The 17,575-nt window shown below is 44.8% G+C and overlaps 1 protein-coding gene across 1 annotated transcript in view; it reads left to right on the forward strand.

Moving 5' to 3' along the window:
• The window catches only part of LOC140426389 (nucleotide sugar transporter SLC35D1-like), a 100,135-nt gene that overhangs the window by 6,915 nt on the left and 75,645 nt on the right, over window positions 1–17,575 (forward strand). Inside the window, 5 exon segments of the mRNA XM_072511085.1 lie at window positions 404–437; window positions 548–586; window positions 588–635; window positions 15,112–15,179; window positions 15,269–15,340. Coding sequence (XP_072367186.1) covers window positions 404–437; window positions 548–586; window positions 588–635; window positions 15,112–15,179; window positions 15,269–15,340 — 261 coding nt within the window.

Raw genomic sequence — 17,575 nt, forward strand, 5'->3', positions numbered from 1 at the left:
TGTCTCCCGCACCCCCCCCCCAAGCAGATTATTTTTAATGCTACTGTTAATTGTGTATTTATGCACATGGCGTGTCCGAAATTAACCGCTTTATTTTCGCGTAAGCGACGTGAGTTTTCAGTTAATTTATGGGAGGCACGGTGGTTCAGCTTTATTTCGGTTTAACCGCTTTTTTGATTGGCATAACCGTTAAACTGTTCTGCATTGGAGTACTGTCGATTTTTTTTTTTGCTGGAGAGGAACCGGAGGTGTTTGGGTAGATGTTCACGTTCTCTGTTTAATCTGCGGTTTGCAAATTTTGGGAAAGAGGCAAGAAGTGCAACGATTTCTCTTTTCCTGTCCTGACTTGTATACACCGTTTGTTTGGGACCACTCCTTAATATCTTTATAATTACATCTGCAGATTTCCTTCAATATTATTTGTGGGCATTGGTCAGGTACAGTTTCTTTCATATTTCAATTCTGCATGTGGAAGTAAATTTTCATGTTAAGTAAATGCATAAAAAGCAACACGTGACCCCCTTAAAAACATTTATTTCACATGTAGATGTTGGCAACAGTGACCTTGCTGTGGGTGGGTAAGGCATGCAGGGGTGGTGAAGTTTCCCGGCCTGGACTACAGCATACCTCGAAAGGCAAGTTCAATATTTTTATTTCTTAAAGAACAGTCATTTTGCATTAAAGTAATTTAATCCATAAAAGCTATTATTTTGCACTTCTGTAACAGAAAGAGACTACACTGACATGCATTTTTGACAATTTGCATTGTTTTTGTAAACATGGTAATATTGTTGTGAAGACCATTTTAATCCTTGGTCTTTGGTGCCGGCAGGGATAGTTGAGGTATTGGTTATAATATTTCAAAATCCATTGAATTCTAGAAAGGTTCCAGTGGATTGGAAAAAGGCTCGTGTAACACCCCTATTCAAAAAGAGAAATAGGCAGAAAATAGAAAACTATAGACCAGCCAGGTAGTTTAATGTATGTTTGTTGGAAGCTGTTGGAATCCATTACCAAGTCAGCATGGTTTTATGAAGGGTAAATTGCTTTTGACTAATTTGATGGAGCTCTTCAAAGATGTAAGAAGCAAAATGGATGGGCGGGGGGGGGGGGGGGGGGTGGGGGGGGGGGGGGGGGGGGGCACGGGAACAGCACGGTGATCGTGGTTAGTACTGCTGCCTCATGGCACTGAGGACCAAGGTTCAATGCCGGCCCCAGGTCACTGTCTATGGAGTTTAGCCATTCTCCCTGTGTTTGTGTGGGTCTCACCCCCCACAACCCAAAAAAATGTCCAGCATTTATTGGCATGCTAAACTGACCCTTAATTGGAAAAAATATGTATTATTAAAAATTCATTTACAGGATATGCGTATCACTGGTTAGGCCAGCATTGTTTGCCCATCCCGAGTTGCCCTTAAGGTGGTGGTGAGTTGCCTTCTTGAACTGCTGCAGTCCTTCAGATGTAGGTACACCTACTGAGCTGTTAGGGAGGGAGTTTGTGGATTTTGTCCCAGCAACAGTGGAAAAACAGCAATATATTTCCAAATCAGGGTGGTGTGACTTGGAGGGGAACTCCAGGTGGTGGGGTTCCCAGGTATCTGCTGCTCTTGTCCTCTGTGCGGCATGTCACTAAAATAGGTGGGAAAGCAAGTAGAGGACAGGACTACTGAAGAACAAGGCATTAGAAAATGTTGCAAATGTGCTATGGGAGATAAAGCAAATAAAGTAAGTATTTTATATGAATAGCTGAAAGGAGTAGATATTAGCAGGGATGAGCAATTACTAGTTTCTTGGCAAATTTTGTAAAGTGTCAGATTTTGCAAAAGTATTGCAGCTGTATGGGGTCTTTATAAAGTCCTTGTGCAACTTTAAACTGTAGTAACTTTGAACACCTGATAGCAAACTGTAAATACCATATGAATGTTTATGTCATAAACGTTTTAACACCATACAATTCACATTTCTAGCCTGTAATCAGTATCATGTTCTGTGCACATTGTTCCCATTGGCAGAAAGATCGCGAACCAGAGGGCACAGATTTAAAGTATTAGGCAACAGAACCAAAAGTGACATAAGTAAAGACCTTTGTATGTAGCGAGTGGCTACGGTCTGGAATATACTTTCTGAAAGGGTGTTGAAGGCAAATTCAATTGTAACTTTCAAAAGGGAATTGGATAAGATATTGAAGGGAAGTTATTTGCAGGCCTATGAGGAAAGGACGGGGCATGGGACTGGCTAAATTGCTCCTGCAGTGAGCATTCAAGGGCTTGATGGGTCGAATAGCCTCCTTCATGTGGCAGCTACTGTGATTCTATTTGCATGGCATTTATCTTTCAGTGAAGCATAGTATTTTCAGCTTGATGCCATCATGATGTATTGCTTCAGTAAATTCCCGCATTCTTCCCATTCGAGCAATTTTAGAGCCATTTGTGCTGTAAATTATTTCAGCCCAGTATGTCTACTTCATGCTAACAACGTATTTCTTTCGCTCTTGCTCGTGCGTTTACCTAGATGACCCTCCAATTGTATCAACCATTCCATGTGATAGCAAGTTCCAAATTCTCACCACTCCTGAATAAAGAAGTTTCTGAATTCCTTACCGGATTTATTTGTGACTACCTTTATTTATGAGCAGAAATACTAAGTAAATTGAGCAACAGATGTGGAGACAGATACTATTAATATTTCAGACCAATTATTTTTTCAGAACTCTATAACTAAAAATGTTGCGATTTGTTTGAGAGTGTAATTGAGCTTACAATGGCATTCTGAATCATATTTGTAGCTGAATATCTGTTTCTAAAAGCTGCAACCAATTCCCTGAAAAAACATTTAATTGCATAATTTTTAAAGATCATTAATTTTTTTGTTATTGTTTAAAGTTTATTTGATGCTTCAACTTTCCCCATAATCCAATGGCAATTTTTTTGCGCTGTAAGCAAAAGTGCATTATCCACTAATACAAAAGCAAAACCCTAACTCTTTAAAACCTCTATCGGGTCTCAGTTGGTGAACTGCAATGGTATTTATGCTTCAGTAGAACCACAATAGACATGATACAATGGGCTAGATCCTGAACTATAAGAAATTCTGAGAGCAACTAACAATATATTAAGTTTTAGATTTCTCTTAAGTATTAGTCAGACAGTAGACTGAAATGTGACTATTATATGACATTTATTACGACCACATGTGTTATTGCTGAGCAAGCCAGACCCCAGAGTGAGGTCTGTCTCACTGATCATAAATCTTGTTTTTATAGTGATAATGAGGAGGAAAAGTTACTGACCCCCAAACCATAATAACTATTATAATTTTAAAAATTAAAAGATTTATTAAAAAGAAAAAATCTAAGCATACAAGATTGAAATTATACGGCTAAAACAGTTCTTGTAGAACAACATTCCCCCCCCCCCCAAAAAAAAAAAAAACCTGCTTGTCAGAAGTACACAAGTAAACTACCTTCTTGGTAGTTTTTTAGTTAGACTTATTACCAAAGGCAAAGAACTATTGTCACTATTTCTATTGGGTATATGGCACGTCCCTCAGATACTTACACTCTGGTTGCAGAATTCCAATATTACCGATCCAGAAATATACCACATTGTGAAAACAAATACTGTTCTGGCTTGACACGGATGGCTGCCTTGAATTCTAAACTTTCACAGCTTCTCAGCACAAAGGATTTGGCCTTCAGACTTTTTTCACCCACTGTCACACAGATCCGTAAAACATCTTTCATTAAATATATTTTTCTCCTTTCAACTCTGAGAAAGCACCTCTTTTAACTTATCAGTATATATTTTTCTATTTAGTCTCTACTTATAGATCAGTAAAATTTATTGTACCCTCTGTTTGCTCATGAAATTGTCGCATCATGTACAGGTTCCTCATCAACTCTGACCTTCTCTTTGAAATTCAACAGCTGGAAAGCCAAGTTTCCCACCACAATGCAAATTTTAGATCCAACCTATTTACTTGTACCTCAAACTCACCATAACCTCTCATTGTAAATGCATCAACCTAACAGCTGCAATTTTTAATCTCCACCCCAGCAGACAACCTGTACCTACATAGAATGCCAACATAATTCCCCCCAAAATGTAAAAATCTCTCATCATGCACTTCGTAGGGTGTGTGCTGACCACAAGGCGCTCAGGCATGCATATTGCAAGATATACTTTCTGTTTCTATAGGTCAAACACTCTGTAGTTGACATCTGATGTCTGCACCTTCCTTGCTCCCTCACAGGGTATCTTTGTTGAGATTCTTGATGAATACAACCTTTAGAAGCCACTGGAATGACTAAAAGTTCCCCTTTTATGCTGTAATGTTTGTGGTTTAAGAACATTTTTATTTTTAAAAAAAGTTACACTTTCTAACACTTATTTATAAAGGTCTCTCTTTCTCCCTATCTACTCTGTCCAAACCCCTCATGAATATGGATACCTACCTCTCTGATATCTCCTCTCAACCTTTTCCAAGGAAAACAGCCTCAAACCTCTCCAATCTATCCATAACCTCATTCACAAAAGCATTCTTATGAATGTTTTCCGCATCCTCTGATGCCTTCACATTCTTACTAAAGTGTTGAAGTACTCCACTTGAGGCTGAACCAGTGTTTGAGTTTATAATTTCCTTTCTTTTGTATTTTGTGCCTCTATTTTTAAAGCCCAGGATTCCATATGATCACTTTCTCAACCTATGCTGCACCTTTAATGATTTGTGCCCATATATGCCCAGGTCTCTCTGCTCCTGTATCCCCTTTTAGAATTGTACCCTTTAGAATTGTACCCTTCATTTTATATTGCCTCTCTCTACTCTTCCGACCAAAATAAATCACTTCATACTTCTGTGTTAAATGCCATGAACTTGCCTGCCCTTGCTCCAATCTTTTTGATACATATAAAGAAGAGCAGCCACCCTAACACTGACACCTGGGGAACCCCACCATCCTCCAGTCCGAAACCAATTCAGAACTACTGTTCTTGTTACTCTGCTGTTATATTTTTATTTTTATCAATGTGGCTATTGCCCCTTTCACTCCATGAGCTGTAATTTTACTGTTACATGGCACTTTATCAAATAACTTTCGGAATTCAATATACACTACATTATCCTCCTCTGCACTCAAAAACTCAATTTAAAAAAAAAAAAAGTTCATTTACAGGACGTGGGTGTTGCTGGCTAGGTCAGCATTTATTACCTATCTCTCGTTGTCCTTCAGAAGGTGGTGATGAGCGGTCCCTGAGATGTAGGTGCACCAACAGTGCCTCTATGGAGCAAATTCTCAGATTTTGACCCTGCGATAGTGAAGGAGCGATTATATATTTCCAAGCCAGGATGGTGAGTGGCTTTGAGGTAAACCTCCAGATGTCGGTGTTCCCAGGTATCTGCAGTTCTTGTCTTTTTGAGATGGTAGTGGCTGTAGGTTTGGTAGGTGCCGCTTAAGGAGCCTTGGTGAGTTCCTCTAGTGTATCTTGTAGATAATACACATGGCTTCCCCTGTTTGTTGGTGGTGGAGGGATTGAATGCTTTTGGAAGGGGTAAAAATCAAGCGGGTTGCTGTGACCTGGATGATGTCGGGCTTCTTGAGTATTATTGGAGCTGCACTCATCCAGGCAAGTGGAGAGTATTCCATTACAATCCTGACTCCTTATAAATATGGACAGGTCTTGGGGAGTCAGACAGTGAGTTACTCACCACAGGATTCCTAGCCATTGACCTGCTCTGGTAGCCACAGTATTTATATGGCTAGTCCAGTTCAGTTTCTGGTCAATGGTAACCCCCAGGATGATAGTGGGGGATTCAGCAATGGTAACGCCGATGGTAATTTGCCTGTCCTGACGTAACCTGCATTAGTACAAGTGACGATTAATTTTGTCCCATTTTATTTTTAATAAAAGCATCTCCTAATATCTAATTACATATTACATAATAGTAGATTACGGGCAGCACGGTAGCCTACGGGCAGCACGGTAGCCTTGTGGATAGCACAATTGCTTCACAGCTCCAGGGTCCCAGGTTCGATTCCGGCTTGGGTCACTGTCTGTGCGGAGTCTGCACGTCCTCCCCGTGTGTGCGTGGGTTTCCTCCGGGTGCTCCGGTTTCCTCCCACAGCCCAAAGATGTGCAGGTTAGGTGGATTGGCCATGATAAATTGCCCTTAGTGTCCAAAATTGCCCTTAGTGTTGGGTGTGGTTACTGGGTTATGGGGATAGGGTGGAGGTGTTGACTTTGGGTAGGGTGCTCTTTCCAAGAGCCGGTGCAGACTCGATGGGCCGAATGGCCTCCTTCTGCACTGTAAATTCTATGATATTCTATGAAGTAGAGCCAAAAAAATACAAAAGAGAAAATTCTCGCAAAACTCAGCAGGTCTACGGAGAGAGAAATAGAATTAATATTGAGTCTGTAAAACTCTTCAGAGCTAGCGAGAGGGAGAAATGAGAAGTAGCAGAACCCAGCTGTGTAACAGTTGGGTTCCCTCATGAACTGAAATGGATATTATGCCATTCACTTGTATCCATCTCTAATCTTGCTGAAGGTGGACTGCAAACGACTTAGTGTGACAAGGTCAGATATGTTTATCTGCTTTATTTATAAATAGCAAATGAATGTGCATGATAACAGTCGAGATAAATTCTACTTCATTCGATATTGCTTCTCTCAAGCAATGGAGAAAACCCATGCCCCTTCTCTAAGTTTGTTGAGATTTTGCCATTACACTTTTCATGGACAGAATATAACTGGCCTCTTTGCATTTTACTTTGATAGTGATGCTTTTTCAGTCTCATCTCTGCTCCTCTTTCTCTCTTGACACATTGCCCTTCTGTCCTCTCTAAATTCCTGACTTCAAATAAACTTTCAAACCCATGTTCATGATAATCTCTTAAGAGTCCTCTCCCATGGCCCCTACTCCCATTGTCTCCATCATAGATCAATGCATCTTTGACAACTCCATTTCTCTAACCAACCAAATCCCCTTTGTGCTTCCAACCCTTTTTTTCTTGTGTGCATCACCAAGTAAACTCTTCACTCTCTTGTCCAAGTTACTTGCAAATGTATTTCCTAAACCCTAATTGCCTGGCATTTGATCTGCCATTTCTCATAATCTTTGTGTTTAACCATGCCCTAACACCAATTTTTTTAAATAACCTGGCCCACAACAAAACCTTAACTATCTTTTATTCTGGTTGCTTTCCCTGTTATGGCCCACACCTTTGCTCTCATGTTTAGCAGGTCCAGATGTGACATAACTGGTTTAGCCATCCATCCTCCGATCTGGTTGGTCAAATACCATCATGCCCCTTTCTTGCCAAAACTACTACACCACTACAGGATCCTTCTCGAGAGCAAAAATCATTCCAGCTTTCCCCATAAATCTCTCTTGCCACCCACTCCACCATCACCTCCAACAAATGTGAAGGGCACAAGTGTTTCTTTGTAACCAAAATTAAGATAATCTGTTCATCTGCCTCTTTTCTATTAGCCTCAGGCTCCCACTTGTCCTAACAAGCTCCAATTTGTCATGGATCCCTCCAATCTTCTCTCGCACCCTCTGAGCTCATCATTACGCGAGTGCTGTTGGGGAGGGTATGAACTAGAGTGGCAGGGGGAGACGCGAGAGAGAAACAGTGATAGAAATTAAAGAGAGAAAAGAAGGCAAAAAAGGAAGACCAAGGAAATCAGGACTAGCAGAAAATAGGGCCATAGTACAAAAAACGATGTAGAAATGTAAAAAAGACAAATTTAAAGGCACTATTTCCAAATGCATGAATATTCGTAAGAAGGTAGCCAAATTAACAGTGCAAATTGAAAAATGGGTATGATACGATTGATTACAGAGACCAGGCCGGGAATTGAATATCCAAGAACACTCGATATTTAGGCAGAAAGGTAGAGGGAGGTCAGGTGGCATTAAGGTCGAGGATGAAATCCATGTAATAGTGAGAAGGTATTGCCTCAAAATCTACATGTAGAATCAGTCTGGGTAGAATTCAGAACTAACAAAGGACGTAAAATATTAGTGCACTAAAATGAGAAAAGTATTGCAGATGCTGGAATCCGAAATGTCCAAGAATGCTGGAGAAAAAAAAAAATCAGCTCTGGCAGCATCTGTAGGGAGAGAAAACCGTTAACTTTTCAAATCTGTTTTACACTTCATCAGAGCGTTAGTGGTCTGTCAAGTCTCCAAGCAGTAATGTAAGACAGGGAATGGCATTTAACAGGAAATTAGAGGTGCTTGAAACAAGGTTGCTACAGTATTCATGAGTGACTTTAATCTACATTTAGATCGGGCAAACCAAATTAGCGATAGTGCTGTGACGGATGAATTCCTGGAATGTGTACGAGGTGTTTTTTTTAGACCAGGAACCAACTAGGGAACATAATTTGGTATTATGCAATGAAAAGGAGTTAATCAATATTCCTGTTGTGCAGGAATCCTTCGCCGGGCTACCAGGGACGCAAAGGCCAGAATTCTGGCCTCTTTCGCCTCCTGCACTCCCGGCTCCTCTGCCACCCCAAATATTGCGAGCCCCCAGCCCGGTCTGACCCTGGATCCTACCACCCTCGACACCGTCCTCGCTACGCCCTTCCAAAATTCCTCCAGTGCTGGGCATGCCCAGAACATATGGGTGTGATTTGCTGGGCTCCCTGAGCACCTAACACACCTGTCCTCACCCCCAAAGAACCGGCTCATCCTTGTCCCGGTCATGTGTGCCCTGTGCAGCACCTTAAACTGTATGAGGCTGAGCCCCGCTCACGAAGAGGAAGAATTCACCCTCCCTAGGGCATCTGCCCACGTCCCCTCTTCGATCTCCTCTCCCAACTCCTCCTTCCACTTACCTTTCAACTCCACCACCAAGGCCTCCTCCTCCACCACCTGGTACGTTTCAGAGATCTTCCCCACTCCCACCCACGCCCCCGAGAGCACCCTGTCCTGAAATGTGTGTGGCAGTAGCCGCGGGAATTCCACCACCTGCCGTCTGGCAAACGCCCTTACCTGTAAGTACCTGAAGGTGTTCCCGGGGGGACCCCGTACTTCTCCAGCTCACCCAGGCTCGCGAACTTCCCGTCCACAAACAAGTCCTCCAACCTTCGTATCCCTGCCCTGTGCCACCCCAAAAACCCTCCATCTGTTCTCCCTGGGACAAACCGGTGGTTCCCCCGTACTGGGGTCCACACCGAGGCCCCAGCTTCCCCACTATGCCGCCTCCACTGCCCCCAAAGTTTGAGGGCCGCCACCACCACCGGGCCCGCGGTATACCTCCTTGGAGGGAGCGGCAGCGGCGCCGTTGCCAGCGCCCCCAGATTCGTACCCACACAGGACGCCGTTTCCAGCCTCTTCCATGCAGCCCCCTCCCCCTCCATCATCCACTTGCGCACCATCGTCGCATTGGCGGCCCAGTAGTACCCACAGGTTGGGCAGCACCTGCCCCCCCCTATCTCTACTCCGCTCCAGGAACACCCTTCTCACCCTCGGAGTCCCTCGCGCCCACACAAACCCCATTATACTCCTGTTAACCCGCTGGAAAAAAGCCTTTGGGATAAACATTGGGAGGCACTGGAACAGGAACAAAAACCTTGGGAGCACCGTCATTTTGATTGGCTGCACCCTACCCGCCAAGGACAGCGGCAACGCGTCCCACCTCTTGAACTCCTCCTCCATTTGCTACACCAGCCTTGTAAAGTTAAGCCTATGCAGGGCCCCTCAGCTCCTGGACAGCTCTTCTCCGCCCTTTTTAGTGGGAGCTCGCCAATCCCCCTCTCCTGGTCACCTAGCTGAACTACGAACAGCTCGCTCTTCCCCATATTTAGTACCCCGAAAAGTACCCCGAAAAGTCCCCGAATTCCCTAAGGATCCTCATCACCTCAGGCATTCCTCCCACCGGGTCTGCCACATACAGCAGCAGGTCGTCCGCATAAAGCGACACCCTATGCTCCTCCCCACCCCAACCCCCTCCAGTTCCTCGACTCTCTCAGTGCCATAGCCAGGGATTCAATCGCCAGTGCGAAGAGCAGGGGGGACAGGGGACACCCCTGTCTCGTCCCTCGGTGCAACCAAAAGTACTCTGACCTCCTCCTATTTGTGCCCACACTCTCCCTCGGGACCTCATACAACAGCCTAACCCACCTGACAAACCCCTCCCCAAACCCGAACCTCTTCAGCACCTCCCACAGGTACCCTCACTCTACCCTATCGAAGGCTTTCTCAGCGTCTGTCGCCACCACTATCTCCGCCGCCCCCTCCCTCGCCGGCATCATGATAACGTTCAAAAGCCTCCGCACATTCGCGTTCAACTGTCTCCCATTCACAAACCCCATCTGGTCTTCATGGATGATTTGCGGCACACAATCCTCAATCCTCGTGGCTAAGACCTTCGCCAGCACCATAGCATCTACATTTAGCAAGGAAATCGGTCTGTAAGACCCACATTGCAGGGGATCCTTGTCCCGCTTCAGGATCAAGGTGATGAGTGCCTGGGACATCGTCGGGGGTAAAGCCCCCCCTCCCTTGCCTCATTTAAAGGTCCTAACTAACAGCGGGCCCAACAGGTCCATATATTTTTTAAAGAACTCGACCGGGAAACCATCCGGCCCCGGTGCCTTCCCTGCCTGCATGCTTCCTATCCCTTTGATCAGCTCCTCCAGCCCAATCGGTTCCCCCAGTCCTGCCACCAGTCCCTCTTCCACCTTTGGAATGCTCAATTGGTCCAGGAAACGGCCCATCCCTCCCTCCTCCCGCTTGCATGCTGGAAGAGGCCCCTCTCTCCCCTGCAGTTACAGCCAAATCTTTTACTGTTTCTGCCGGGTCTGGTAACCAAGAGACATATAATTCCTGGGGGACACTGTCAGGGGAATGTTTCAGTTGTCTTCCCACACCGGGAAATGTCAAACAAATGCCGTGGGGGCCCGGTAAAGAGCCCAAATGTCCGTTCCAAGCGGGAGCTACCGAATATGCGACCTAGCTCTGCATAGCCGCACCCGGAAGTCCTCTAGACATTCTCCAACTACTGTTTGTGGAGCTTTGTGTGCTAATTAGCAGCTGCATTTGGACCGCCACAGCAGACACTATCTCCCTGGCCCTACGTTCATCCCCAGAGCATCTCGACAAGGGCTCCTGCGTCAGACTCCTATTCATTGATTACAGCACTGCCTTTAACACCATAAACCTAGCCAAGCTCATATCAAAACTCCAAAACCTAAGACTTGGCTCCTCCCTCTACAACTGGATCCTCGACTTCCTGACCCATAGACCACAATCAGTAAGGATAAACAACAACACCTCCTCGATAATCTTCAATACTGTGGCCCCGCAAGGCTGCATACTTACTCCCCTACTAATCCCTTTATACAGTGTGGCAAAATTTGACTCCAACTTCATCTACAAGTTTGCTGATGGCATGACCATAGTGGGTTGGATCTCAAACGGAGTCAGTGTACAGGAGGGAGATAAAGAACCTCGTGGTGTAATGGCAACAATCTCTCCCTCAACGTCAGCAAAACCAAGGAGCTGGTCATTGACTCCAAGAAGCGAAGTATCACACACACACCTGAACGCATTAATGGTGACTAGGTGGAGATGGTTGACGGCTTCAAATTCCTAGGAGTGCACATCACGGACAATCTGTCCTGGTCGACCCATGTCAATGCCACAACCAAGAAAGCAAGCACCACAGCGCCTATATTTCCTCAGGAAACTTTAGGAAATTCGGCATGACCACATTGACTCTTACCAATTTTTGCAAATGCACCATAGAAAGTATCCTATCATACAACCTGGTATGGCAACTGCTTGGCCCAAGACAGTAAGAAACTACAGTCGTGAACACAGCACAGTCCATCCATTGACTCGCTCTACACCTCCAGCGTAATCAAAGACCCTTCTCACCCGGGTTATTCTCTCTTCCAACCTCTTCCATCGGGCAGGAGATACAAAATCCTGAGAACACGCACTGAAAGGTTCAAAAATAGCTTCTTTCCCTCTGTTGCCAGAGTCCTGAATGACCCTCTAATGGACTGAACTGATCTTACAACACATCATCTTCTCTACTGAGTAGTACTGCACTCCGTATGCTTCACCTGATGGTCTGTATCTATGTATTTACGTTGTGCAATTATTGTATGTCTTATATATTTTTTCATGTATGGGGTAATCTGTCTGGACTGTATGCAGAACAATATTTTTCACTCTACCGCTGTGCACATGACAATAAACCCAAGTCCAAAATCCATTTCCTACATTGCATCAGGAGCTATATTTACTTACGTGGCTGTAAAATGCTTTGGAATCCTGGAAGACCAAACGGGCTTTGTCAAAGGTAGACGGCTAACATCAAACATCAGGCACTTGCTGAACATGATCATTACCCCATCCAGGGAGAGAACTGAGGTGATCGTCTCCCTGGACACAGAAAAGGCCTTCGACGGAGTCAAATGGAAGTACCTCATCGAGGTACTGGAGCGGTTCAGGCTTGGAACAGCATTCACCGCCTGGATGAGTGTACGAACAAACACCACCAGCACGAAGTACTTCCAGTTACACAGTGGCACCAGGCAGGGATGCCCACTATCCCCGCTTATTCGAGTTAGCAATAGAGCCATTAGCGATTGCACTCAGAACAGCAAAGAAATGGAAGGGGATCCGAAGAGGAGGCAGAGAGCATCGAGTATCGTTATATGTGGGTGACCTGCTCCTCTCCATCCTGGACCCATAAAACAGCATGGAAGGAATCATTGCGCTCTTGAAAGAGTTTGGATCCTTCTCAGGCTACAAACTTAACATGAGCAAAAGCGAGATCGTCCCAGTGAATGCAAGGAGCCCAAAGAAGGTTCTACGGAGAACCAAATCCGTGGGGGAACTAGCCCTCCCAAACTTGCAGTACTACCACTAGGCAACGACAGCAGAAAGAACAAATGGGTAGGTAAAGGAGCCGGAAGCAGAGTGGGTGCTCATGGAGGAGGATTCCTGCAAGGGCACCTCCCTCCGGGCCCTAGCCATGGCGGCACTCCCATCTCCACCCAAGAAGCACTCAACCACTCCAGTCATGGAATCAACTGCGACAACATTTCGGCCTAACCGAAATGTCCGACAAAGCCCCCACCTGCAACACACTAAGGTTCGGGCCTGCGCTCACAGATGCCTTCTTCAAAAGGTGGAGGCAGAACGGGGGAGACACTGACAGTTAGGGGTGTGTACACTGATGGTAGGATAACAGCACTGGACAAACGATCAAAGATTCCAACTAACAGGTGGCAACGAATTCAGGTACCTGCAGCTTAAAAACATTCTACAAAAAGAAACTAGGACGTACCCACGATAGTCACTACTAGAGGAATTGCTGAATGCAGACATTTTGGGCAAAAGGATGTAGTGACATGTACGGACGACTGATTGCGAGGGCTGACACTCAGCTGGATATGACGAGGGAGAAGTGGGAGGAGGCCCTTGGGGTTTGAAATATGGTGGGGACTCTGGAGCGAAACACTGCACAGGGTCAACGCCACCTCCACATGTGCAAGACTTAGCCTAACGCAATTAAAAGTGGTACATGGAGCCCACTTGACCAGAACCAGAATGAGCAGGTTCTTCCCGGAGGTGGAGGACCGATGTAACGGTGCCAAAGAGGCCTTGCCAGCCACGGCCACATGTTCTGGTCTTGCCCCCGACTTGTTGGATACTGGACAGCCTTCTTCAAGGCAATGTCCAAAGTGGTGGGGATGAGGGTGGAGCCATGCCAGAGAGTGGCAGTCTTTGGGGTATCAGAACAGCCAGATCTCTTCATGGGAGGAGGGCCGACGACCTTGCCTTTGCCTCCCTGATCGCCCGCCGAAGAATCGTGCTCGCCTGGCGTTCAGCAGCACCGCCTAAAGCTGCAGACGGGTAATCTGACCAGTCAGAATTTCTCCAAATGGAGAACATCAAATTCGCCATCCGTGGGTCGGAAGAGGGCTTCCACAGAACGTAGGAGCCATTCACTCGGCTGTTCCAGGACCTGTTTGTAGCCAACAACTAGGTAGCCAAAGACAGAGGGAGAGTAGCCACGACACAGAAGGTGGGGGGTCTGGGGAAATAGGAAAGTACAATCAAGCTCAACAGGAGTGCCAAGGGCCACGGGAGGGGAAGTTGCAGGAGCAACAACAATGGGAGCCAGGATGGAAAGAAGAAACAGCGAAAAATCCATGTAAATAGCTAAAACCGATCTCTATGTCTAGCGGTACTGCCTAGGTGCTTCCTTGCAAAATTCTCATTGTTCTGTGCTTATTTTTATTTTGTTACTTATGTCAAAAAACTCAATAAAAACATTAATTTTTTATTTTTAAAAGTGAGGCAGTAAGCCGCCTTCTAATTTGCAGATTCCCGAGGTACCTGAGGCTTTGGGATTCAACCCCTTCCCCTCGGAGACCTCGGGCGAGCGACATGGGCGTTGGAGGGGGCCGGGGACTCTCCCATAGTGCGTTTGGGGTGGGGGTAAGGGTGGTTGGGATTTGTTCTGTGGTCTCTGAGATCGGGACGCCATTACAATGGGGAGTTCCGGTGAGCGGAGCTCCCCACTGTACAAAACGGGGCTATGTGCAGCTTCGGCTGTGCGTTCCCCATTCAGGACCCTTGTGCAATGTGAGTCGCGTTGAATAGCCATGTGTTTCTTGGCACTACAAGCCAGGAAACCCGTGGCTAAACGCGCTCGCTCGGGGACTTTTTTCCCTTTTGGCAGAATCGTGCCCTAAAGGTGATCAAGTGAGATCTATTAGAAACGGGGACCTAGGGGAAATTTCTAATTTCTATCAGATAAAAGCCGTTTCCAACTATAATTACTGTTTCCCATTTATCTTTCTTTTGTACTTCTGTTTTTCAATTACTGTGCAGGCTGTGTACTTCCGGTATTCATATAAAAGCGGACACTTGAAAATTTCTTTTAAAAAAAATAAAAATGCCCTGAATTATGAATAATTTTAAATATGATTTCAGGTATAGTACAATATTTGATTATCGTATTGTATGCTTTGAGGTTGCAATGATCTATGACTTCTCTAGGTTTCTTTATGTTTGTGAAATGGGCTCTGTAGCACACTACTTTTGTTTAATATTTTTAATTCTTTATGCTTTTAGGTGTTTCCACTACCTCTCTTATACCTGGGGAACCAACTTACAGGATTGCTTGGCACCAAGAAGCTGAAGTACGTTTGAATCTATTTTGGGAGGGTTGAGGATCATACTTTGTTTGAGCAATAACTTCTCCTAACTTAGTTTAACTTTCTTTTTCCAGTCTCCCAATGTTTACAGTCCTAAGGAGGTTTTCAATTCTTTTTACAATGATAGCAGAAGGATTGTTACTCAAGTAAGTATCAAAGTCATAGTTGCTTTTTTAAGTAATATTCATTTCTATTTGTTTCAAAGCAAAATATTTTGGGCCCACTTTCTACAATCTTCTTTCAATGGGGAAAATCTGATTGTGAAAGTTGTTGTGACATTTAGAAAGTAATTTATATGTATAGCAAATGTTTTGTCGTGGGAAACTTGTGGAATCACTGAGCAGTTACAAATCCAGCAAAGGGTTGTATGCCTCCTCTATGTCACAGCTGATCATGCTCTGCAGACCATTTTAGGCAATTGATGAGAGCAAACAACCAGTTTAACTCCCATCTCGAAATAAAATCATTTCTTAATATTATTAAAAGAAGTATCGCTCCAACTTCACCCCATCTGGGTTCCAAGGCAGTTTCCTTCTTGATTTTCAAAAAATTGCACCATGTTATGGGGGGAAACAAAAGGTGTAAAACATCATAGAATGTTGTTGTCATAAGTTTCCTGGATAAGAAAACCACTGCATTTTTAACTGTGTCCTGTGTGCATCTGTTGGCTGTGGAAAACTCATTTCAGGGCCAGTGATGATGTAATATTCTGTAATTTTGACGAGCATTGTATTGATCATATTCAGAGCGTGCTTCCACCTTGAGCTGAAATTGAAATACCTAGGACTTTGGACCTATTCCCAGATCAGGGCTTTTTCTTCTGAAGTATGGATGATTGATTGTCACGTTGTCTTTATACAGTGCTTGCTTGTTGGTTTTGTCATTAATAGTTATGTACTGTATATGCATTCTGTTAAATGTCACTTTTGCAATTTAAAAAAAATAAATTTTTGGATTATCCAATTTTTTCCCCCCCAGTTAAAGGGGCAATTTAACATGGCCAATTCACCTACACTGCACATCTTTTGGGGTTGTGGGGGTGAGACCCACGCAGACACTGGGCAGCACGGTAGCATAGTGATTAGAGGAGTTGCTTCACAGCTCCAGAGTCCCAGGTTCGATTCCTGGCTTGGGTCACTGTCTGTGCAGAGTCTGCACGTTCTCCCCATGTCTGCGTGGGTTTCCTCCGGTTTCATTCCACAGTCCAAAGATGTGCAGGTTAGGTGGATTGGCCATGTTAAAATTGCTGTTGATGTGCAAAAGGTGGGGTTGGGTTACGGGGATAGGGTGGAGGTGTGGGCTTGGGTAGGGTGCTCTTTGCAAAGACCAGTGCAGACTCGATGGGCCAAATGGCCGCCTCCTGCACTGTAAATTGTATGACATGGAGAGAATGTGCAAACTCCACATTGGCAGTGACCCGGGGCTGCGATCAAACCCGGGTCCTCAGCGCCGGGTCCTCCGTGCTAACCACTACTCCAATTTGGATATCTGTTGTAACAGTTGTAGCAATGTGTCAAAGGCATTTCTTCCTAATAGCATCAGCTTGCTTGATTTGAAGATGGTCGTGCTCTGTAAAATTGGTGGCGGTAGGTGATTAATAGGCTGCTTGGCTGGTAATTCCTGGGTCACAAGTCTTTACCTGGTTAGTGGATAGTTGTGATGTAGTTGAATTTCAGCATTTCTGGAAATAACCCAGCACCAATAACTAGTATTACAGCAATAATCTTGTTTCGTGCCTCACTTAAGCCTGCATTTAATCATACATCAGGAGTTAAAGTGAGGAGGGTATTAACTTTACTCTTGGTGCATTATCTTCATTACTTACAAGAGCTGTGGTGGAGTGTTTGGAACAACTTTTTTTGGTTAGATACAATGGTCTACTTTTCCCAGCTACTGTTCAGCTCCTAGTGATTTTGATTTGGTGATCTTTTAAAATCTGATCAATCCCTTCCTGTGATTGCTCTGTGCTGTAACCCAGAATATGCAGCGTTGATAGTTATTGGCCCAGGTGCTGCACTCAGGTATTGATGCCAGAATCACTTGAGATTTCACAGTTATTTAGCTTTGCTTGCTGAAAATATTCCACTGGTTCAAAATGTGCTTTGAGTTGTTGTCAGATTTTATTCTGCAGATGGTTGGCTGATGGAAATGACTGATGGAAATGAGGCTATAACAGGTGAGGACCTTGAGAGGATTCTTATCACCAGTGAGGTAGTGATGGGCAAGCTAATGGGGCTAAAGGTAGACAAGTCTCCTGGCCCTGATGGAATGCATCCCAGAGTGCTAAAAGAGATGGCTAGGGAAATTGCAAATGCACTAGTGATAATTTACCAAAATTCACTAGACTCTGGGGTGGTCCCGGCGGATTGGAAATTAGCAAA

The sequence above is a fragment of the Scyliorhinus torazame genome, chromosome 7 (genome assembly GCF_047496885.1).
Source record: "Scyliorhinus torazame isolate Kashiwa2021f chromosome 7, sScyTor2.1, whole genome shotgun sequence".
NCBI classification, from domain to species: domain Eukaryota; kingdom Metazoa; phylum Chordata; class Chondrichthyes; order Carcharhiniformes; family Scyliorhinidae; genus Scyliorhinus; species Scyliorhinus torazame.